This window comes from Cyclopterus lumpus, chromosome 21 (genome assembly GCF_009769545.1).
Source record: "Cyclopterus lumpus isolate fCycLum1 chromosome 21, fCycLum1.pri, whole genome shotgun sequence".
NCBI classification, from domain to species: domain Eukaryota; kingdom Metazoa; phylum Chordata; class Actinopteri; order Perciformes; family Cyclopteridae; genus Cyclopterus; species Cyclopterus lumpus.
In genome coordinates this window covers 1,434,681-1,459,680 of record NC_046986.1, presented here as the reverse complement: position 1 = coordinate 1,459,680, position 25,000 = coordinate 1,434,681, and the positions used below count along the sequence as shown (strand labels likewise).

At 43.8% G+C, this 25,000-nt stretch overlaps 2 protein-coding genes across 2 annotated transcripts in view; one reads left to right on the top strand and one right to left on the bottom strand.

Annotated features, from left to right (window-relative positions):
* si:dkey-69o16.5 (uncharacterized protein LOC100149419 homolog) overlaps positions 1–2,417 on the top strand; it is a 4,898-nt gene extending 2,481 nt beyond the window's left edge. The window contains 3 exon segments of the mRNA XM_034561856.1: positions 1,476–1,535; positions 1,962–2,044; positions 2,136–2,417. Coding sequence (XP_034417747.1) covers positions 1,476–1,535; positions 1,962–2,044; positions 2,136–2,196 — 204 coding nt within the window. The 3' untranslated portion in view covers positions 2,197–2,417.
* Positions 2,418–5,966: 3,549 nt separating this feature from the next.
* The window catches only part of LOC117750141 (integrin alpha-V-like), a 35,265-nt gene continuing 16,231 nt past the window's right edge, over positions 5,967–25,000 (bottom strand). The window contains 22 exon segments of the mRNA XM_034561136.1: positions 5,967–6,637; positions 6,978–7,097; positions 8,000–8,107; positions 12,924–13,037; positions 13,398–13,529; positions 14,308–14,469; positions 14,594–14,699; positions 14,839–14,919; positions 15,087–15,166; positions 15,617–15,709; positions 17,237–17,381; positions 17,794–17,861; positions 18,179–18,316; positions 19,281–19,432; positions 19,522–19,577; positions 20,672–20,779; positions 21,135–21,180; positions 21,538–21,631; positions 22,506–22,603; positions 22,687–22,816; positions 22,957–23,032; positions 24,242–24,294. Coding sequence (XP_034417027.1) covers positions 6,545–6,637; positions 6,978–7,097; positions 8,000–8,107; positions 12,924–13,037; positions 13,398–13,529; positions 14,308–14,469; positions 14,594–14,699; positions 14,839–14,919; positions 15,087–15,166; positions 15,617–15,709; positions 17,237–17,381; positions 17,794–17,861; positions 18,179–18,316; positions 19,281–19,432; positions 19,522–19,577; positions 20,672–20,779; positions 21,135–21,180; positions 21,538–21,631; positions 22,506–22,603; positions 22,687–22,816; positions 22,957–23,032; positions 24,242–24,294 — 2,253 coding nt within the window. The 3' untranslated portion in view covers positions 5,967–6,544.

Sequence of the window (25,000 nt, the reverse complement as noted above, 5' to 3'; positions counted from 1 at the left end):
TTGAGGTTTTTAAAGTTCAGTCTGGATTTATTTGTGATTTTTGGATCCGTCACAGAACAGAAAAACCAGCCGACCCACAATCCTACGTAGAGATAGAGACGTAAAGATAGAGACGTAGAGGTAGAGACGTAGAGATAGAGACGTAGAGATAGAGACGTAGAGGTAGAGACGTAGAGATAGAGACGTAGAGATAGAGATGTAGAGATAGAGACGTAGAGATAGAGACGTAGAGATGGAGACGTAGAGATAAAGACGTAGAGATAGAGACGTAGAGATAGAGATGTAGAGATAGAGACGTAGAGGTAGAGACGTAGAGATAGAGACGTAGAGATGGAGACGTAGAGATAAAGACGTAGAGATAGAGACGTAGAGATGGAGACGTAGAGATAGACGTAGAGATAGAGAAGTAGAGATAAAGACGTAGAGGTAGAGACGTAGAGATAAAGACGTAGAGATGGAGACGTAGAGATAGAGACGTAGAGATGGAGACGTAGAGATGGAGACGTAGAGATAGAGACGTAGAGATAAAGACGTAGAGGTAGAGACGTAGAGATAAAGACGTAGAGGTAGAGACGTAGAGATGGAGACGTAGAGACGTAGAGATAAAGACGTAGAGATAGAGACGTAGAGAGAGACGTAGAGATAGAGACGTAGAGACGTAGAGATAGAGACGTAGAGATAGAGACGTAGAGACGTAGAGATAGAGACGTAGAGAGGCGTAGAGATAAAGACGTAGAGATAGAGACGTAGAGATAGAGACGTAGAGATAGAGACGTAGAGATAGAGACGTAGAGATGGAGACGTAGAGATAGAGACGTAGAGATAGAGACGTAGAGACGTAGAGATAGAGACGTAGAGATAGAGACGTAGAGATGAAGACGTAGAGATGGAGACGTAGAGATGAAGACGTAGAGATAGAGACGTAGAGAGGCGTAGAGATGAAGACGTAGAGATGGAGACGTAGAGATGAAGAAGTAGAGATAAATATGGAGATATAGACGTAGAGATAAAGACGTAGAGATAAAGATGTAGAGATAAATATGGAGATATAGACGTAGAGATAAAGACGTAGAGATAAAGATGTAGAGATAAATATGGAGATATAGACGTAGAGATAAAGACGTAGAGATAAAGATGTAGAGATAAATATGGAGATATAGACGTAGAGATAAAGACGTAGAGATAAAGATGTAGAGATAAATATGGAGATAAAGACGTAGAGATAAAGATGTAGAGATAAATATGGAGATATAGACGTAGAGATAAAGAAGTAGAGATGGAGACGTAGAGATAAATATGGAGATATAGACGTAGAGACGTATAGATGGAGACAACTTCCTGGATTTCTGAACGTCTTGCAGACACTTTGACAACATGTAAATAAATATATACTTAATAAAAACTGTCTCCATGGTAACATTATACTTCCTGTTGACGACCTCCAAAGCATTATGGGAACTGTTGTTGTGTTGCAGGAGACCAGAGAGCAGAGGATCACCCAGTACCATGAAGAAACCGATACCCCATGTGTCCTGGTGAGACCCCGTAATCCAAATACTGAACCAGCTCCATGTTGAAATTCACTGGAAAGACTTTTCTACCACACGGCGGTTCTGTTTCTTTATTTTCAACGTTATTATATAAGATCACTGATAAACTACAATGAGTCACATTAAAAGTATTTGTGGATCAATGTCCGTCACCCCCTTGGCAGATATGCTTTTATTGTGTTATTAACCTGCTGATAATACTTTATAGAGTAGGATTTTGAATGCAGTACTTTTAATTGAATATGTTTACATAGTTGTATTATTGTTATTATGATCATATTTATAATAATTACTATAATGTATTCAGCTGCTTCGTGGTTAATACAAAGTAGCAGGCCTTTAATACTGATGTTAATACAATAACACTGTGCTGTGGAGCTCAGTGGTGACCAGTGGTTGGTGCGTCCTCAGGGTCTGAGGGAGGGCTCTCTGCTGCTGGTGGAGGGCAACACAGCCTCCCTACTGGGAACCACCAAGGCCCGACTCTTCACCAGGTAAGTCACTGAGGGCCCGAGCACTCACCAGTAACACCAGTAACACCAGTGACACCAGCAGCGTAAAGCGTGGTGCGTTTGTGTGCTTCAGGGGAAAGCCGCCGGTGGAGTACGACCCGGGTAGTGACCTCAGCTGCCTGCTGACACGCTGACCAATCAGAGGGACTCGGGACGCTTTGATGGACAGGAGGCAGAAAAACTAAATAAATATTTCAGCAACACTCCAGGTCTCTGCAAACGCCTTTTGTTTAAGAGACTTGAGGTACTTTATACTGCATCTCAAAGAGTTTAGTTATTATTCTATTCAATCTAATTCAACTTGGTTCTTCAGAATTGCATGCTGGGTAATGTGCAAAGTAGTACCTGGGTTCAATGGACCTTTAACAGAGTACTTGGACAGTCTTTAAACTACATTATAATAATATTTATCTCAGAACTATTGTACTTTTTATTGAACTACATTTATGACAGCTTTAGTTTGTTGACTTTTTTCTTGTAATTAATTATTTTCACTTCATAGAGGAGCAACGGCTCATAAACTAAATAACCATTAATAAAGTTCCATGATCACGTTCCTCTGGTGTAAAAGTATAAAGTGATAATATTCTCATGAGGTCAGAGCAGCATCATAATACAAATAACAAATAGAATGTGAACAAATCTGTTTTTCAGTTTAAAAGGTGAAATCATCTCTTTATGAAATGGTTATTTTATTCTCGAGGTGAAAGAATACAAACATCAAAAATAGTCCATAAATTCTGAAGGCAGGAAGATATTAAATATAAAACTCTGCGTTCCATTCACACGTTTCTAAGTGAAAACATTTGATCATCTGCATAGAAATCCTGTTTGTTAACGACGACGAATCAGAAGTACTGTGGGGGAGGGGGGCGGGGTTACAGAGGAGACCATTTCTGAGTTACAGTGGAGAAATTGTATGAATATATATTGAGGATATTAGTTTGTAGTTATGCTCATGAGAGAACACAGAATAAAAAATGACCTTCGACTCGTTACCGTAACAACACTAAAGGTTCTTTAGGGAGAAACCAGCAGAACTGGTTCTGGTTCAGAGGACGACAAACAAACAAACATCAAATACACAAATAAACAAGTTTCTGTGGAGTTATTTCATGTTGACTGTTAATTGGATTAATATATATTTGAAAAAGACTATTAGTAATTGCAAACCCAATATGGGTAAATTCATGGATGTGTTTTTGTATGCGCACAGAGACACACACACGCGCACAGAGACACACACACACACACGCGCACAGAGACACACACACACACGCGCGCACAGAGACACACACGCGCACAGAGACACACACAACACACACACACAGAGACACACACACACACACGCGCACAGAGACACACACACACACACGCGCACAGAGACACACACACACACGCGCACAGAGACACACACACACACACGCGCACAGAGACACACACACACACACAAAGCTGCCAGTCAAAACAATAAGGAGGAAGAACAAAGAATACTTTTAGTTAAGCCCCGCCCTCCTTAGTTATTGTTGCTACGCATATTTATTCTTGTTATGTCCAATAAGTAATCGAGCCGCCATTTTGGAGTGGTGTCAAAACGTTGGGTCAACAAATTAATTAATTAATTAGACATCGTTAATCCTAATTCCTAAGAAGAGGACGAGAGAGACGGCGAGTTGTGATTGGACGTCACTATTCAGGGGGCGGGGCTTAACTCGCAACATTGCATCGAACATCAAAACAAAACGTTGAAATGAGCCGGACTCACTTTGTGATTATCATCGTGGTAGAAAATACCAACACACACACACACACACTGCCCCCCCAACACACACACACACACTGCCCCCCAACACACACACACTGCCCCCCAACACACACACACACACTGCCCCCCAACACACACACACTGCCCCCCAACACACACACACACACACACACACACACACACACTGCCCCCCAACACACACACACACAGCCCCCCCAAGACACACTGTCCCCCCAACACACACACACACTGGCCCCCCAACACACACACACACACGCACACTGCCCCCCCAACACACACACACACACACACACTGTCCCCCCAACACACACTCTGCCGCCCCCCCCCCCCCCAAACACACACTCTGCTGCCCCCCCCAACACACTGCCCCCCAACACACACACACACTGCCCCCCAACACACACACTCCCCCCCCCCCCCCAACACACAAAGCAAAGAGTTTATATGGGAGTAAATATATTACTGTCACATGAAAACATCAGAAACTCTTCTCTGAGTCGCTAATCAATGGTTTTCAGAAGGCTGTGATTATTGATTATTGATTATTGATTATTACCCACAATCCCAAAGTTCATTTAACAGCTTTCTGTTGCAGTTGATGTTTATTGTGATGAATATTCAACGTGGACCCGTTTGTGTCTGGATCAACATATGAAAACACATCTTAACATGTAATCTGCATCTGAAAGCTCCTCCCCCTTTTATTGATCACTAATGTCCGACCACGAAGCTCCTACAGGAACAGAATCTGATCTCAGACCAGATCCTGAACGTTACACAAGTGAAACTACAGTTTGAATTAGTCCAGAAAACAGTTTGTTCATCCGGGCCGGTTAAAAAATAAAACAATAATAAAATAAAACAATTAAAAAAACTAATCTATCAGCAGTTGTGGACTTTTAGTTAAATCAATCAGTTTGAGTTCAGACAGGAACGTGAAAATTAAATATTCAAACTTCTCAAACACGACGGTTCCAATCGGCACGAAGCCTTCGTGCTAAGCTAAGCTAAGCTAGCCTGTAGCATCATATCTATAAAAGGTGGTTATTGATCTCAAACACAACATGATTAGTAAAATAAAACCCAGAACCGTCAGCAGTGAACGCAGAGGAAGCGTCTCCTCGCTGGTTTGTACCCTGAATGTGTCTCCTGGACATCCTCTGTATCTTTGTCCCATTGTCTCTCTGTATCTTTGTCTCATTGTCTCTCTGTATCTTTGTCCCATTGTCTCTCTGTATCTTTGTCTCATTGTCTCTCTGTATCTTTGTCCCATTGTCTCTCTGTATCATTGTCTCTCTGTATCTTTGTCTCTCTGTATCTTTGTCTCTCTGTATCTTTGTCCCATTGTCTCTCTGTATCTTTGTCTCATTGTCTCTCTGTATCATTGTCTCTCTGTATCTTTGTCTCTCTGTATCTTTGTCCCATTGTCTCTCTGTATCTTTGTCCCATTGTCTCTCTGTCTCTATGTCTCTTTGCCTCTCTGTCTCCCATTGTCTCTCTGTATCTTTGTCCCATTGTCTCCCTGTCTCTTTGTCCCATTGTCTCTATGTCTCTCTGTATCTTTGTCCCATTGTCTCCCTGTATCTTTGTCCCATTGTCTCCCTGTCTCTTTGTCCCATTGTCTCCCTGTCTCTTTGTCCCATTGTCTCTATGTCTCTCTGTATCTTTGTCCCATTGTCTCCCTGTCTCTCTGTATCTTTGTCTCTTTGTCTCTGTATCTTTGTCCCATTGTCTCCCTGTCTCTGTATCTTTGTCTCCCTGTCTCTTTGTCCCATTGTCTCTATGTCTCTCTGTATCTTTGTCCCATTGTCTCCCTGTATCTTTGTCCCATTGTCTCCCTGTCTCTTTGTCCCATTGTCTCTATGTCTCTCTGTATCTTTGTCCCATTGTCTCCCTGTATCTTTGTCCCATTGTCTCCCTGTCTCTTTGTCCCATTGTCTCTATGTCTCTCTGTATCTTTGTCCCATTGTCTCCCTGTCTCTTTGTCCCATTGTCTCTATGTCTCTCTGTATCTTTGTCCCATTGTCTCCCTGTCTCTCTGTATCTTTGTCTCTTTGTCTCTCTGTATCTTTGTCCCATTGTCTCCCTGTCTCTGTATCTTTGTCTCCCTGTCTCTTTGTCCCATTGTCTCTATGTCTCTCTGTATCTTTGTCTCCCTGTATCTTTGTCCCATTGTCTCCCTGTCTCTTTGTCCCATTGTCTCTATGTCTCTCTGTATCTTTGTCCCATTGTCTCCCTGTCTCTCTGTATCTTTGTCTCTATGTCTCTCTGTATCTTTGTCCCATTGTCTCCCTGTCTCTCTGTATCTTTGTCTCTTTGTCTCCCTGTCTCTTTGTCCCATTGTCTCATTATCTCTCTGTATCTTTGTCCCATTATCTCTCTGTCTCCGTCTCTCTGTCTCCGTCTCTCTGTATCTTTGTCTCTTTGTCTCTCTGTATCTTTGTCCCATTGTCTCCCTGTCTCTGTATCTTTGTCTCCCTGTCTCTTTGTCCCATTGTCTCTATGTCTCTCTGTATCTTTGTCCCATTGTCTCCCTGTCTCTCTGTATCTTTGTCTCTTTGTCTCCCTGTCTCTTTGTCCCATTGTCTCATTATCTCTCTGTATCTTTGTCCCATTATCTCTCTGTCTCCCTGTCTCCGTCTCTCTGTCTCTGTCTCTTTGTCTCTTTGTCTCTCTGTCTCTCTGTCTCTTTGCCTCTAGGCGTCCGTGTTCCCGTTCTCTTCCGGTTGCAGCTGCTCCTTCTCGGTGCAGTCCTCCTGGGGGGGGCGGACCCTCTTAAAGAAACCCAGCTGGAGGAACAGAAGAGGAGATTCATTATATTTAATAACCGGCACGTGTTTGAAGAGTTTGGGATGTTTTTATAGAAGAAATGTATTTATTAGTATTATTTTACAGTAGAAACGGAGGGGGAGGAGTTTAAAACACCACTTAAACATGGTTCAGAGGAACAAACTAAAAGGTTTTAATAGTCTTCTTCCTACATTACCCATAATGCACCTCTCCCTGCAGCCGACATGAGCGGCAATCACTTCCTTCCAACTCATTGTTTATTCATTAAGTTAAGGATGTCGCGATGTGAAATATTTCTCGAGTCGAGTGACATCACTGGAGGCTTCAAGCCGGTCTCACCTTGTACATGACGAAGATGAGCAGCGCCAGCAGCAGAAGACCCGCCAGCACGGCCAGAGCCACGACCCAACCGGGCACCGGAGGGGGGATGTCGGCCACCCACATCACGGACACGCTCACCTGAACACACACACACACACACACTGAGCGGAGCCTGAACGCATCATGAGAACATTATCATTTACCTTCAATCAGTACTCATGTTCACTGAGCAGAGCCTGAACGCATCATGAGAACGTTATCATTTACCTTCAGCCAGTACTCATTTTCACTGAGCAGAGCCTGAACGCATCATGAGAACGTTATCATTTACCTTCAGCCAGTACTCATGTTCACTGAGCAGAGCCTGAACGCATCATGAGAATGTTATCATTTACCTTCAGCCAGTACTCATGTTCACTAAGCAGAGCCTGAACGCATCATGAGAACGTTATCATTTACCTTCAGCCAGTACTCATGTTCACTAAGCAGAGCCTGAATGCATCACCATGTAACTGAAGTGAACCTCCGCTTGTTCTCTGTTAGCGGTGCTGCTAACGTTATTAGCTAACGTTACTAGTTCTCCTCCTGTTTGTAAACAACCAATCAGTGTTTAGACAAAGTCACATGATGAGAGACCAGAGAAACATCAAGTTCTACTGGCCACATGTTCTACTGGCCACATGTTCTACTGGCCACACGTTCTACTGGCCACATGTTCTACTGGCCACATGTTCTACTGGCCACACGTTCTACTGGCCACACGTTCTACTGGCCACACGTTCTACTGGCCACACGTTCTACTGGCCACATGTTCTACTGGCCACATGTTCTACTGGCCACACGTTCTACTGGCCACACGTTCTACTGGCCACACGTTCTACTGGCCACACGTTCTACTGGCCACACGTTCTACTGGCCACATGTTCTACTGGCCACACGTTCTACTGGCCACACGTTCTACTGGCCACACGTTCTACTGGATACTGGAGGATTTCCTCTGTTAATCTGTTGGGTCTCGTTCAACGTGACGAGTCTCTTACGGTCGTGCTGTTGGACGGGAGCTCCGACACCAGGTTCTTGTACGGCATCTCGATGACACTGAAGGACACCGTGGAGCGCACCACGTAGGAGCGATTCTGGTTCTCCGTCTGGAAAGAAAAACATTCAGAGCAAACGTTTGAGAGGAACCCGACGAGTGTAGAACATAACATAGAACATGAGTATAGAACATAACATAGAACACGACGAGTGTAGAACATAACATAGAACATGAGTATAGAACATAACATAGAACATGACGAGTATAGAACATGACGAGTGTAGAACATGACATAGAACATGACGAGTATAGAACATAACATAGAACATGACGAGCATAGAACATGACGAGTGTAGAACATAATATAGAACATGACGAGTATAGAACATGACGAGTGTAGAACATAATATAGAACATGACGAGTATAGAACATGACGAGTGTAGAACATAACATAGAACATGACAAGTATAGAACATGACGAGTGTAGAACATAACATAGAACATGACGAGTATAGAACATGACGAGTGTAGAACATGACGAGTGTAGAACATAACATAGAACATGACGAGTGTAGAACATGACGAGTGTAGAACATAACATAGAACATGACGAGTATAGAACATGACGAGTGTAGAACATGACGAGTGTAGAACATAACATAGAACATGACGAGTATAGAACATGACGAGTGTAGAACATGACGAGTGTAGAACATAACATAGAACATGACGAGTATAGAACATGACGAGTGTAGAACATGACGAGTGTAGAACATAATATAGAACATGACGAGTATAGAACATGACGAGTGTAGAACATGACGAGTATAGAACATAACATAGAACATGACGAGTATAGAACATGACGAGTGTAGAACATGACGAGTGTAGAACATAATATAGAACATGACGAGTATAGAACATGACGAGTGTAGAACATGACATAGAACATGACGAGTATAGAACATAACATAGAACATGACGAGCATAGAACATGACGAGTGTAGAACATAATATAGAACATGACGAGTATAGAACATGACGAGTGTAGAACATAACATAGAACATGACGAGTATAGAACATGACGAGTGTAGAACATAATATAGAACATGACGAGTGTAGAACATGACGAGTGTAGAACATAACATGTAGAACATGACATAGAACATGACGAGTATAGAACATAACATAGAACATGACGAGCATAGAACATGACGAGTGTAGAACATAATATAGAACATGACGAGTATAGAACATGACGAGTGTAGAACATAACATAGAACATGACGAGTATAGAACATGACGAGTGTAGAACATAACATAGAACATGACGAGTGTAGAACATGACGAGTGTAGAACATAACATAGAACATGACGAATATAGAACATGACGAGTGTAGAACATGACGAGTGTAGAACATAACATAGAACATGACGAGTATAGAACATGACGAGTGTAGAACATGACGAGTGTAGAACATAACATAGAACATGACGAATATAGAACATGACGAGTGTAGAACATGACGAGTGTAGAACATAACATAGAACATGACGAGTATAGAACATGACGAGTGTAGAACATGACGAGTGTAGAACATAACATAGAACATGACGAGTATAGAACATGACGAGTGTAGAACATGACGAGTGTAGAACATAATATAGAACATGACGAGTATAGAACATGACGAGTGTAGAACATGACATAGAACATGACGAGTATAGAACATAACATAGAACATGACGAGCATAGAACATGACGAGTGTAGAACATAATATAGAACATGACGAGTATAGAACATGACGAGTGTAGAACATAACATAGAACATGACGAGTATAGAACATGACGAGTGTAGAACATAATATAGAACATGACGAGTATAGAACATGACGAGTGTAGAACATGACGAGTATAGAACATGACGAGTGTAGAACATAACATAGAACATGACGAGTATAGAACATGACGAGTGTAGAACATAATATAGAACATGACGAGTATAGAACATGACGAGTGTAGAACATGACATAGAACATGACGAGTATAGAACATAACATAGAACATGACGAGCATAGAACATGACGAGTGTAGAACATAATATAGAACATGACGAGTATAGAACATGACGAGTGTAGAACATAACATAGAACATGACGAGTATAGAACATGACGAGTGTAGAACATAATATAGAACATGACGAGTATAGAACATGACGAGTGTAGAACATGACGTAGAACATGACAAGTATAGAACATGACGAGTGTAGAACATGACGAGTGTAGAACATGACGTAGAACATGACAAGTATAGAACATGACGAGTGTAGAACATAACATAGAACATGACAAGTGTAGAACATGACGAGTGTAGAACATAACATAGAACATGACGAGTATAGAACATGACGAGTGTAGAACATGACGAGTGTAGAACATAACATAGAACATGACAAGTGTAGAACATGACGAGTGTAGAACATGACGAGTGTAGAACATAACATAGAACATGACGAGTATAGAACATGACGAGTGTAGAACATAATATAGAACATGACGAGTATAGAACATGACGAGTGTAGAACATGACGTAGAACATGACGAGTGTAGAACATAACATAGAACATGACGAGTATAGAACATGACGAGTGTAGAACATGACGAGTGTAGAACATAATATAGAACATGACGAGTATAGAACATGACGAGTGTAGAACATGACATAGAACATGACGAGTGTAGAACATAATATAGAACATGACGAGTATAGAACATGACGAGTGTAGAACATAACATAGAACATGACGAGTATAGAACATGACGAGTATAGAACATGACGAGTGTAGAACATGACGTAGAACATGACAAGTATAGAACATGACGAGTGTAGAACATGACGAGTGTAGAACATGACGTAGAACATGACAAGTATAGAACATGACGAGTGTAGAACATAACATAGAACATGACGAGTATAGAACATGACGAGTGTAGAACATGACGTAGAACATGACGAGTGTAGAACATAACATAGAACATGACGAGTATAGAACATGACGAGTGTAGAACATGACGAGTGTAGAACATAATATAGAACATGACGAGTGTAGAACATAATATAGAACATGACGAGTATAGAACATGACGAGTGTAGAACATGACATAGAACATGACGAGTATAGAACATAACATAGAACATGACGAGCATAGAACATGACGAGTGTAGAACATAATATAGAACATGACGAGTATAGAACATGACGAGTGTAGAACATAACATAGAACATGACGAGTATAGAACATGACGAGTGTAGAACATAATATAGAACATGACGAGTATAGAACATGACGAGTGTAGAACATGACGTAGAACATGACAAGTATAGAACATGACGAGTGTAGAACATGACGAGTGTAGAACATGACGTAGAACATGACAAGTATAGAACATGACGAGTGTAGAACATAACGTAGAACATGACAAGTGTAGAACATGACGAGTGTAGAACATAACATAGAACAAGACGAGTATAGAACATGACGAGTGTAGAACATGACGAGTGTAGAACATAATATAGAACATGACGAGTGTAGAACATGACGAGTGTAGAACATAACATAGAACATGACGAGTATAGAACATGACGAGTGTAGAACATAATATAGAACATGACGAGTATAGAACATGACGAGTGTAGAACATGACGTAGAACATGACAAGTATAGAACATGACGAGTGTAGAACATGACGAGTGTAGAACATGACAAGTATAGAACATGACGAGTGTAGAACATAACATAGAACATGACAAGTATAGAACATAACAGAACATGACAAGTGTAGAACATGACGAGTGTAGAACATGACGAGTGTAGAACATAATATAGAACATGACGAGTGTAGAACATGACGAGTGTAGAACATGACGAGTGTAGAACATGACGAGTGTAGAACATAATATAGAACATGACGAGTGTAGAACATGACGTAGAACATGACGAGTGTAGAACATGACGAGTGTAGAACATGACGAGTGTAGAACATGACGTAGAACATGACGAGTGTAGAACATGACGAGTGTAGAACATGACGTAGAACATGACGAGTGTAGAACATGACGTGTAGAACATGACGAGTGTAGAACATGACGAGTGTAGAACATGACGTAGAACATGACGTAGAACATGACGAGTGTTTAACATGACGTAGAACATGACGAGTGTAGAACATGACGAGTGTAGAACATGACGAGTGTAGAACATAATATAGAACATGACGAGTATAGAACATGACGAGTGTAGAACATGACGTAGAACATGACAAGTATAGAACATGACGAGTGTAGAACATGACGAGTGTAGAACATGACGAGTGTAGAACATGACAAGTATAGAACATGACGAGTGTAGAACATAACATAGAACATGACAAGTATAGAACATAACAGAACATGACAAGTGTAGAACATGACGAGTGTAGAACATGACGAGTGTAGAACATAATATAGAACATGACGAGTGTAGAACATGACGTAGAACATGACGAGTGTAGAACATGACGAGTGTAGAACATGACGAGTGTAGAACATGACGAGTGTAGAACATGACGTAGAACATGACGAGTGTAGAACATGACGAGTGTAGAACATGACGTAGAACATGACGAGTGTAGAACATGACGTGTAGAACATGACGAGTGTAGAACATGACGAGTGTAGAACATGACGTAGAACATGACGTAGAACATGACGAGTGTTTAACATGACGTAGAACATGACGAGTGTAGAACATGATGTAGAACATGACGAGTGTTTAACATGACGTAGAACATGACGAGTGTAGAACATGATGTAGAACATGACGAGTGTTTAACATGACGTAGAACATGACGAGTGTAGAACATGACGTGTAGAACATCTACCCTCAGGAAGTTGTTGACGGCCAGTCGCGAGTAGATGAAGAGGATGGCGTTCTTCCTCCTCTCCAGACGACCCACCTGACATCTGATCCGGAGACACTCAGCTGTGCTGCAGTCCTACACACACACACACACACACACACACACACACACACACACACACACACACACACACACACACACACACACACACACACACACACACACACACACACACACACACACACACACACACACACACACACACACACACACACACACACACACACACACACACACACACACACACACACACACACACACACACACACACACACACACACTATTAGTATTAATAATATTTACTCCATCTATCTTTACGTATTTCTGTCATTGAGTGAATGTTATGATGTAAATATCTCCATGTGTAGATAAAAGCTACAGGTGTGTGTGTGTGTGTGTGTGTGTGTGTGTGTGTGTGTGTGTGTGTGTGTGTACCAGTGTCTGCAGGTCGTTCTGTGTGTCTCTGGACTCCAGGTCTCTCTTGCGGACGTGGTTTCGGTTCCGTCCCTCCATCTCTCGTTCTCTGGGTGGAACCCCGCTGGTGTTCTTCCCCGAGGACAGCGGGTTCTAAAACACACACACTTAATTATTTAGAATGGTTAAATGTATATTGTTCATTTTATTGGTTATTATCTTATTTTATTTTATTATTTTGTTTTATGTTTATTATAAAACCAGTGTTAGTTTGTGTTGCAGCACAACAACAAACCTTTGAGGAGGAAGACAACGTCCTCTTATGGTTTTTAAGGCCTCTTCTATAATCTGTAACATCACTAGTGATCAACCATCTTGTGTTCCTTATTGATCAGTAGATATTGATAGAAGAGGTTTACACTTTAAACAAGTTTGTTCCAGCTTGTTCTAGGCTGCTTTTATTGTGAAACTTGACACAAACCGGAAGCAGTTTCTGTTTAAATCCAAGCTTCCTGTTTCTTTTTCGACAGACCATCTGTTGTTCAGAGGATCTTTGTCTCTGAACAGAAATTAGTTAGAACATCTGTTGTTCAGAGGATCTTTGTCTCTGAACAGAGTTTAGAACATCTAAACGACAGACCATCTGTTGTTCAGAGGATCTTTGTCTCTGAACAGAGTTTAGAACAGCTAAACGACAGACCATCTGTTGTTCAGAGGATCTTTGTCTCTGAACAGAGTTTAGAACATCCAAACGACAGACCATCTGTTGTTCAGAGGATCTTTGTCTCTGAACAGAGTTTAGAACATCTAAACGACAGAACATCTGTTGTTCAGAGGATCTTTGTCTCTGAACAGAGTTTAGAACATCTAAACGACAAAACATCTGTTGTTCAGAGGATCTTGGTCTCTGAACAGAGTGAGCGCTCCTCACCGTGGACACGTTGAGCGGGTTGATCTCGACGTCCGTGGTGCAGTTGATCGGCCCGTCCGTGTCGAATCTGGTGATGTAGAGCAGCGACCCGTTCTTGTACTGGTACGGCCATTCCACCTCCAGCGCCGCCTTGCTTATCGTACTGGGACCCCTGTTCAGCAGCTGGGAGGAGAACCTCATGTTTGATCATTGGTTCAAATAACAACTGTTGTCACTTCCTGTTTGGAAGAAGCTGAGATCGAGTCACCCATGTGTATGTTTGAAGTACACAGCTGTGTATTTGTACCTCGTAGACGTGTACTATCTGTGGTCCGATGTCGTCTCCAACCACAGGAGGCTCCTTAGGTTTCCAGTTGGCGATGGGGAGCAGCACCTGACCTGGAGACGACGTCCTGGACACACACACACACACACACACAATAATGGTCAATATATCAATAGAATAATGGCTCGCAAAATGTTCAGATATGCATTGTTTTAAAGTGTGTGTGTGTGTGTGCGTGTGCGTGTGCGTGTGTGTGTGTGTGTTACCCTCTCAAGGAGATCTCAGCGCGGACCGCCAGCTTGGTGATGCTGGAGACGAGACGACTCGTGTTGTCGAACTGATTTGAGCTGAAACACAAGAAATAAAATAAACAATAAAAGGATTCAAAAATAATAAAAACTATGTTTAAACAGAAGCAGGAGACAGAAGCCACCACAGGGGGGCGCTGCTGGATCAAAAAGCGTTGGAACTACAGCTCCCATAATGCTTTGGGGTTCCGAACGTCGTGACCTACCTGACCATCTGCACGTCAAACTTCACCGAGGTGTCCTCCTCCGACAGCTGGTGCACGCTGAAGCGCAACTCCGCCAGCACCTGGCCAATCACAGCGCAGGAAGAGACGGCAGAGGACCAATGAGAGAGCAGCAGGAGACAGTGAGGAGGAATGTTGTTCGTGGATTCTGTTCCTAACTACTGATGCATCATGGGACGTGGTCAGTCTACGGTCATGGTGCCGTTAACTCTACAGGCAGATGAGCTCCTAGAATACCCTGATGCATCATGGGACGTGGTCAGTCTACGGTCATGGTGCCGTTAACTCTACAGGCAGAGGAGCTCCTAGAATACCCTGATGCATCATGGGACGTGGTCAGTCTACGGTCATGGTGCCGTTAACTCTACAGGCAGATGAGCTCCTAGAATACCCTGATGCATCATGGGACGTGGTCAGTCTACGGTCATGGTGCCGTTAACTCTACAGGCAGATGAGCTCCTAGAATACCCTGATGCATCATGGGACGTGGTCAGTCTACGGTCTTCACTGACCTTGGTTCCTCCCTTCATGGGGTTTCCCAGGTCACACACCACCATCTTGGTCTGGTTCTCCTTCTTGTAAGCACAGGACAACCTGCTGAGGGTCTGTCAGAACAACAAAGAACTCATCGTCATCATCTTCATCGTTTAATTTATTCATCATCATCTTCTATCCAGTATTTATGTTATTCACAGTTTAAATGAACAATTAGAGGTTTCTATTCTTTTTTTGTTTTATTGAAGCACGAATAAACTTAAATAAAGTCGAGTTCAATCTCAGGTTCTAAGATCTGACCAAGGAACTGCTTTAGAGAACCTTTGGGTTCTTTTGTCACATGTAAATGATATTTCTCAAAGTGAGATAACTAAGTATGATATTGTTTTATATTTAGTTTTTATCCCAGTAGGAACCAGAAGGAACTAATAGGAACCAGTGAAACTAGAAGGAACTAGGGAGAACCAGGGGGAACCAGAAGGAACTAATAGGAACCAGTGAAACTAGAAGGAACTAAGGAGAACCAGGGGGAACCAGAGAGAAACTTAAGGAACCAGAGAGAACGAGATGGATCCAGGGAAAAAATAGAAGGAACGAGGGAGAACCAGAAGGAACCAGAGAGAATGAGATGGATCCATAGAAAAACAGAAGGAACCAGGGAGAAACTGAAGGAACCAGAAGGAACCAGGGAGAAACTGAAGGAACCAGTGAAACTAGAAGGAACTAGGGAGAACCAGAAGGAACCAGGGAGAACAAAAAGGAACCAGGGAGAACCAGAAGGAACCAGGGAGAACCAGAAGGAACCAGGGAGAACCAGAAGGAAACGGAAGGTACCAGAAGGAACCAGGGAGAACCAGAAGGAACCAGGTGGAACCAGGTGGAACCAGAAGGAACCAGAAGGAACCAGAGGGAACCAGAAGGAATCAGAAGGAACCAGGGGGAACCAGAAGGAACCAGGGAGAAACAGAAGGAAACTGAAGGAACAAGAAGGAACAAGAAGGAACAAGAAGGAAATAGAAGGAAACTGAAGGAAACTGAAGGAACCAGGGAGAACCAGAAGGAACCAGGTGGAATCAGAAGGAACCAGGGAAAACCAGAAGGAACCAGGGAAAACCAGAAGGAACCAGGGAGAACCAGAAGGAATCAGGGAGAACCAGAATGAACCAGGGGGAAACAGAAGGAACCAGGGAGAAACAGAAGGAACCAGGGGGAACCAGAAGGAACCGGAAGGAAACGGAAGGAACCAGCGAGAACCAGAAGGAACCAGGGAGAACCAGAAGGAACCAGGGGGAAACAGAAGGAATCAGAAGGAACCAGAAGGAACCAGGGGGAAACAGAAGGAACCAGAAGGAACCAGGGAGAACCAGAAGTAACCAGGGGGAACCAGAAGGAACCAGGGGGAACCAGAAGGAACCAGGGGGAACCAGAAGGAACCAGGGAGAACCGGAAGGAACCAGAAGGAACCAGGGAGAACCAGGGAGAACCAGAAGGAACCAGGGGGAAACAGAAGGAACCAGGGAGAACCAGAAGGAACCAGGGGGAAACAGAAGGAACCAGGGGGAAACAGAAGGAACCAGGGAGAACCAGAAGGAACCAGGGGGAACCAGAAGGAACCTGTCTCCGCAGGAGCACCCTACCTGGCTGCGGCCCACTCCGGTGAAGTCGGCCTGCTGAGGGAGGAACACGTGGAGCTCGGCCTCGTAGGCGCCCTCTCCCTGGTTCTCCGCGCTGATCTCCAGAGTCAGAGCGTTGTCGTCTCCGATGAAGATCTGCTTGCGGTCGCTGAGGACGAAGAACCACAAGGAGAACAATCTGAAGCTCTGATGCGTTGCTTCCATTTAGAGACAGCCGATTGGCTGTTAGACTGATGACGTCATCGTCTAGTTCCTACACAGCGTCTCAACCACAGAAACATCCAAACACCGACACAAGTTTTATTTTGAAAAATGACCGGATACCGTTTTATTTTGAAAAATGACCGGATACATTCGTCTGTGCCTCTTGAGCCTTGTATCATTTTATTTGGTTATATTCACCGCTCCCTGAACACATCGTCTCACACCAAATAGATAGAGGAGCGCCACCTTTAAGGTTCTACGGTTCTGCAGGAAGGAAACGAGAAGTCTGCTTCCTGTTTCTCAAGCGGGACATAAAGCTGATTATAAGTTTATTATTATCATCAACAGCTTCATACCTCGTCACAGTCAACCGCAGGTCAGGCTTACAGATGTTGTCGTCGCCACAGTCCAACAGGATGTGGGCCTGAGGAGGGAGGAAACAAGGATGGAGGGCAGGGAAGGAAAGAAAGGAGAGGAGAAAAGGAAGGAAGGAGGGAAGGGAAAAAGGTAAAATAAAAAAGAGAAGGACAAAGGAAGAAGGCAAGGAAGATAGAAAAGACGAAGAAATGAAGAAGGGAGGAAAGGAAAGAGGGAAAAGAAGGAAGGAAATGAGAGAAGGGAGAAAGAAAGCAGAGAAGGAAAGAAGGAGGAAGAACAAAGTGGTATTATGAGTCCAAACCATCAGAACAACGAAGAACACCGAAGAACAACGAAGAACAACGAAGAACACAGGTGTGTAACCTGCTTGGTGACGTTGGAAGGAGCCGACATGTCGAGGATAGGAAGCAGCCCGGTTTGGTCTGCGGCCTGCTGGTAGTCCAGACTGTACTCCATCACCACGGAGATGGGAGTGATCTTATCACGAAACTCTCGGTCGTCCTGAGAGACACAAACGGCTCTGCTCTTATTGTGAAGGGGTGAAGCTTTGTGTTCATGTTCAGCTACAGAGACAAACATGTATGCTCTTATTGTGAAGGGGTGAAGCTTTGTGTTCATGTTCAGCTACAGAGACACAAACATGTATGCTCTTATTTTGAAGGGGTGAAGCTTTGTGTTCATGTTCAGCTACGTTTCTACTCTTATTGTGAAGGGGTGAAGCTTTGTGTTCATGTTCAGCTACAGAGACAAAAACATGTATGCTCTTATTTTGAAGGGGTGAAGCTTTGTGTTCATGTTCAGCTACGTTTCTACTCTTATTGTGAAGGGGTGAAGCTTTGTGTTCATGTTCAGCTACAGAGAAAAAAACATGTCTGCCCTTATTGTGAAGGGGTGAAACTTGGCTTTATGTTCAGCTACGTTTCTACTCTTATTGTGAAGGGGTGAAGCTCTGTGTTCATGTTCAGCTACAGAGACAAAAACATGTATGCTCTTATTGTGAAGGAGTGAAGCTTTGTGTTCATGTTCAGCTACAGAGACACAAACATGTATGCTCTTATTTTGAAGGGGTGAAGCTTTGTGTTCATGTTCAGCTACAGAGACAAAAACATGCATGCTCTTATTGTGAAGGGGTGAAGCTTTGTGTTCGTGTTCACCTACAGAGACACAAACATGTATGCTCTTATTTTGAAGGGGTGAAGCTTTGTGTTCATGTTCAGCTACAGAGACAAAAACATGTATGCTCTTATTGTGAAGGGGTGAAGCTTTGTGTTCGTGTTCAGCTACAGAGACAAAAACATGTCTGCCCTTATTGTGAAGGGGTAAAACTTGGCTTTATGTTTAGCTACGTTTCTACTTTTATTGTGAAGGGGTGAAGCTCTGTGTTCATGTTCAGCTGCCGTTTCTACTCTTACTGTGAAAAACATGATACACCTTGCTCATCCTAAGGGGCGTTTCATTTCCTCACCCTAAGGAAGACGCTCTGCTCCTCGCAGGCCGGAACCTTCCCGTTGAGCACCGTCATGTTCTTGGAGAACTGGACCGTCTGACTGTGCAGGAAGAGGACGCGTTTAGTGTCCTTCGGCTTCGAGCGGTCCAACAGGAGGTCCACGCGGAAATCTGGAGGAGACGAGGAGACGAGGAGACGAGGAGGTCACGAAGCTCATTTATCTAAACATGACGTGTTGAATGAGTTCAGTGAAACTTACTGAGAGTAGCTGGAGCTCCACGGCCGCTGGCCTTCAGACAGTACTTCACCGTAAAGCTGGACACACACACACACACACACACACTTTAGGGTCCGAGTCAACATGGCTTTTTTTTCCTGGGGAGAGCATCATCTCAGTCTCCTCTGGTTGTATAGAAGTCTATGCTTGATGTGTTAAAGCTGCATTCTCTCTCCTGACCACCAGGGGGCGACTCTTCTGGTTGTATAGAAGTCTATGCTTCATGTGTTGAAGCTGCATTCTCTCTCCTGACCACCAGGGGCGACTCCTCTGGTTGTATAGAAGTCTATGCTTCATGTGTTAAAGCTGCATTCTCTCTCCTGACCACCAGGGGGCGGCGACTCTGGTTGTATAGAAGTCTATGCTTCATGTGTTAAAGCTGCATTCTCTCTACTGACCACCAGGGGGCGACTCCTCTGGTTGTATAGAAGTCTATGCTTCATGTGTTAAAGCTGCATTCTCTCTCCTGACCACCAGGGGGTGACTCCTCTGGTTGTATAGAAGTCTATGCTTCATGTGTTAAAGCTGCATTCTCTCTCCTGACCACCAGGGGGCGACTCCTCTGGTTGTATAGAAGTCTATGCTTCATGTGTTAAAGCTGCATTCTCTCTCCTGACCACCAGGGGGCGACTCCTCTGGTTGTATAGAAGTCTATGCTTCATGTGTTAAAGCTGCATTCTCTCTCCTGACCACCAGTGGGTGACTCCTCTAGTTGTATAGAAGTCTATGCTTCATGTGTTAAAGCTGCATTCTGTCTCCTGACCACCAGGGGGCGACTACTCTGGTTGTATAGAAGTCTATGCTTCATGTGTTAAAGCTGCATTCTCTCTCCTGACCACCAGGGGGCGACTCCTCTGGTTGTATAGAAGTCTATGCTTCATGTGTTGAAGCTGCATTCTCTCTCCTGACCACCAGGGGGCGGCGACTCTGGTTGTATAGAAGTCTATGCTTCATGTGTTAAAGCTGCATTCTCTCTCCTGACCACCAGGGGGCGGCGACTCTGGTTGTATAGAAGTCTATGCTTCATGTGTTTCTCTCACTGTGTGTTTTAAAGAACAGGAAGTGGAAGCTGGACATACCATAACGATCATAATAATATTGGATGAAATGAGGGAGTTTCCTGTGAACTCACCAGGACACCAGAGTGGAGGTGTTAGGAAGTTCGCAGGTCTTCTCCTCCAAGTTGATGATCTGAGGCGTGATGTCCAACGTGGCATTCACACTGATCACTGGACGAGCTCTGACACACACACACACACACACACACACACACACACCACACACACACACACACACACACACACACACACACACACACACACACACACACACACACACACACACACACACACACACACACACACACACACACACACACACACACACACACACACACACACACACACACACACACACACACACACACACACACACACACACACACACACAGTTAATGTGTCCTAATAGCTTCAGTCAGATGGAGAAACGTGAAGGCAAACAGCAGCTCTTTGATATCAGAGGTGGCCTCGCTCATTAAACTCCTCACTGACACACACACACACGCACACACACACACACACACACAGTATGATTACCTGTATAAAACAGCTTTGTCTGCTCCGAACACGCCCACTATTAAATCTGAAAGAGACAAACACACATATTTATATTTTAGTTTCCATCACTGATGTTAGAATATTTAATTATACACTTTTATTATTTTACTTTTATATAATATTTATTGTTATATCTTACTTTTTCTATTTTAGTTTAATTTCTTAACTCTTTATTTATTTACCGTACTCTTATTGTGTTCTATATTCCAATTACACTTAATAATAGTTTTTCTATGATATTGTATACTTTTATTCTATAGTTTATTACTTTTCTGTTCTAATCTTTAATGAAACTCTGGCACAAGTATTTCCTTTGTGATTAATAAAAGTTAATTATTTTGTGTGTGTGTGTGTGTGTGTGTGTGTGTGTGTGTGTGTGTACCTGGATAGCCATTCTGGTCTATGTCAGTATTTCCAGTCATGGAGTATCCGAAGCTAGCAGGCATGTAGCTGGACGCCCACTTTCCCTGGAGGACCTGAGACCAGAAACAACTTTGACTGAACCAGCACACAAATAAAAAGTGTTTTTAAATGTTTTACTTCCTTTCTGTTGAATGTTACAAACAAAAAGACACAAAACAACCACAAAGAGACACAGAACAACCTCAAAGAGACACAAAACAACCACAAAGAGACACTATAGAGACACAAAACAACCTCAAAACACAAACAACCTCAAAGAGACACAAAACAACCACAAAGAGACACAGAACAACCTCAAAGAGACACAGAACAACCACAAAGAGACACTAAAGAGACACAGAACAACCTCAAAGAGACACAAAACAACCACAAAGAGACACAAAACAACCACAAAGAGACACAGAACAACCTCAAAGAGACACAGAACAACCACAAAGAGATACTAAAGAGACACGAAACAACCTCAAAGAGACACAAAACAACCACAAAGAGACACTATAGAGACACAAAACAACCTCAAGACACAAAACAACCACAAAGAGACACAGAACAACCTCAAAGAGACACAAAACAACCACAAAGAGACACAGAACAACCACAAAGAGACACTAAAGAGACACGAAACAACCTCAAAGAGACACTATAGACACAAAACAACCTCAAGACACAAAACAACCACAAAGAGACACTATAGAGACACAACACAACCTCAAGACACAAAACAACCACAAAGAGACACAGAACAACCACAAAGACACAGAACACCACAACTGAGTCCAGCTGATTTAATGTGTTTAGATCTGCAAGTCATGAGACACATGAACATGACCTGATGATGGAGCTACATGAAAAGTTAAAGGATCAATAACATGATCAAGTGCTGGAGCTACGATGCTAACGTGGCTAATAAATGGTGGTGGTATTTACCTGAGAGGGGGAGGAGTTAGGACCCTGAGGACGACCATTGTGGATGTAGACCAGGCCGTAACGATCGGGACCTCCATAAGGAGCAGAGATGGCCACATCTGGAGGGAGACCAGAGGCGTGAGATCCAGGTCTGGGTCTGGACCTGATCCAGTATATGTGTGTGTGTGTGTGTGTGTCTCACCGTTGTATCCGTCCATGTCCAGGTCTCCCAGCGCTGTGATGGCAGAGCCGTATCTGGCGTAAACCTCCGACCCTGTGAGCATCTGAGGGGGATGGAAGGAGAATCCACCTCGACCCAGGTACACCGACACCTGGAGAACACACACACACACACACACACACACTCGCTTTAAAATGAAAATGAACGAGGAGGCGAATATTTGCAGGTAAAAGCTGAGGGATGCATTCTGGGTATTTTAAATGTTTCGTAATCAATGAATGCGTGTCCTACCTGCCCCACCTCCCTCAGCTTCCCATTGGACCCTCTGTCCATGAAGAGAGGAGCTCCCACCAACAGATCCACCAGCCTGACAGGAAGTGAAACGTTAAAGGACAACATGTCTCCATAAACCTCGTGAACACACTTCCTGCCACGTGGAAACTATTCATTATTTCTTTTTTATTGTTTGCGACCCGCTTTGTTTACATCGACTTGTGGTCTTCTTCTCCTGTTTTTAATTGGCGCGCTGCAGAGTTTTCATGACGCATTAGTGCCTCGAGCTGTTGCTGCGCCGCAGGAGGCAGAAAGGCGTCGCGTTAGAACCTCACGTCAAAGACATGGACGGTTTGAGTGCGGACGTCGCCATCTTGGATTTTGCAACCAGAAGTGATACAAGAGGGCGATGCTAAATACTAGCGGAACAAAACATTTTTATGAACGAAATGTTACAATTAACTTTGAGACCTGTCAATCACCTTATAGCCCTAAAGCATCCCCAATTTATGGTTTAACTGTAAATGTCCATAATTCACTAAATGAACATCACGCTGTGTTGAAGAAGACTTGAAACTAGAGATTGAGACCAAAAACTAATGTTTACAATGTTTACTGAGGGAATACATCAAGAGAAGTAGAGTCATTTTATATAGACTTCTATACAACCAGAGGAGACGCCCCCTGGTGGTCAGGAGAGAGAACGCAGATTAACACATGAAGCATAGACTTCTATACAACCAGAGGAGTCGCCCCCTGGTGGTCAGGAGAGAGAACGCAGGATTTAACACATGAAGCATGGACTTCTATACAACCAGAGGAGTCGCCCCCTGGTGGTCAGTAGAGAGAACGCAGATTTAACACATGAAGCATGGACTTCTATACAACCAGAGGAGTCGCCCCCTGGTGGTCAGTAGAGAGAACGCAGATTTAACACATGAAGCATGGACTTCTATACAACCAGAGGAGTCGCCCCCTGGTGGTCAGGAGAGAGAACGCAGCTTTAACAAATGAAGCATAGACTTCTATACAACCAGAGGAGTCGCCCCCCTGGTGGTCAGGAGAGAGAACGCAGATTTAACACATGAAGCATAGACTTCTATACAACCAGAGGAGTCGCCCCCTGGTGGTCAGGAGAGAGAATGCAGCTTTAACACATGAAGCATAGACTTCTATACAAACCAGAGGAGTCGCCCCCTGGTGGTCAGTAGAGAGAACGCAGATTTAACACGTGAAAGTTTTGGTTCAAAAACATCCTTTTTAAATTCAAGCAAGAAGGAGAAACAGACTGACAGAAACTTACCCGTCATTATTAACATCCGTAGCAGCCACTGAGTGTCCGAAGTAGGCCGCCATCTACAAACAGAGAGGAAGAGGAGGTTAAAAATAGGACTTCTTCTCTTCATGTCGTTACATATTTAGTGATCTACAACTGGACCTTTAAGTGTATGAAGAACGTCAAACCACTACGTCAGCAGCAGTTCCCTGAAGGAAAGACTCCGCCCAGTGAGGAGGGTCACAGCTGTTTTTGTGACTCTGACCTTTGACCCCCTGGTTCACAACACGTGTGTTAAAACTCTGCTGACGGCGGTCGTGACTAACATGAGACGACTGGAGAGGACGAGAGAAAGAAGTAGAGCCGGAGGACGAGTTCTGGAGGACATTTACTCCCCCCCCCCCCTCAAGGAGGCCCCCGACACCAGTAAGTAATTGATGAGGTTCCGGACTCATCGGTTCTGCTATCGGTTCTTTATTCGTCCCGAGTGAGGACGTCCTCGTCTCACAAAGCTCGTCTCTCTCTTTGTTTCTCGTCTCTCTCCACTTCCTCTCCCCTCTCTCCTCATCCCTCTCTCCTCCACCTCTCCCCCCCCCTCTCCTCATCCCTCTCTCCTCCCCCTCTCCCCCCTCTCCTCATCCCTCTCTCCTCCCCCTCTCCCCCACTTCCTCCAGCTCTCCTCATCCCTCTCTCCTCCCCCTCTCCCCACTCTCCTCATCCCTCTCTCCTCCCCCTCTCCCCCACTTCCTCCAGCTCTCCTCATCCCTCTCTCCTCCCCCTCTCCCC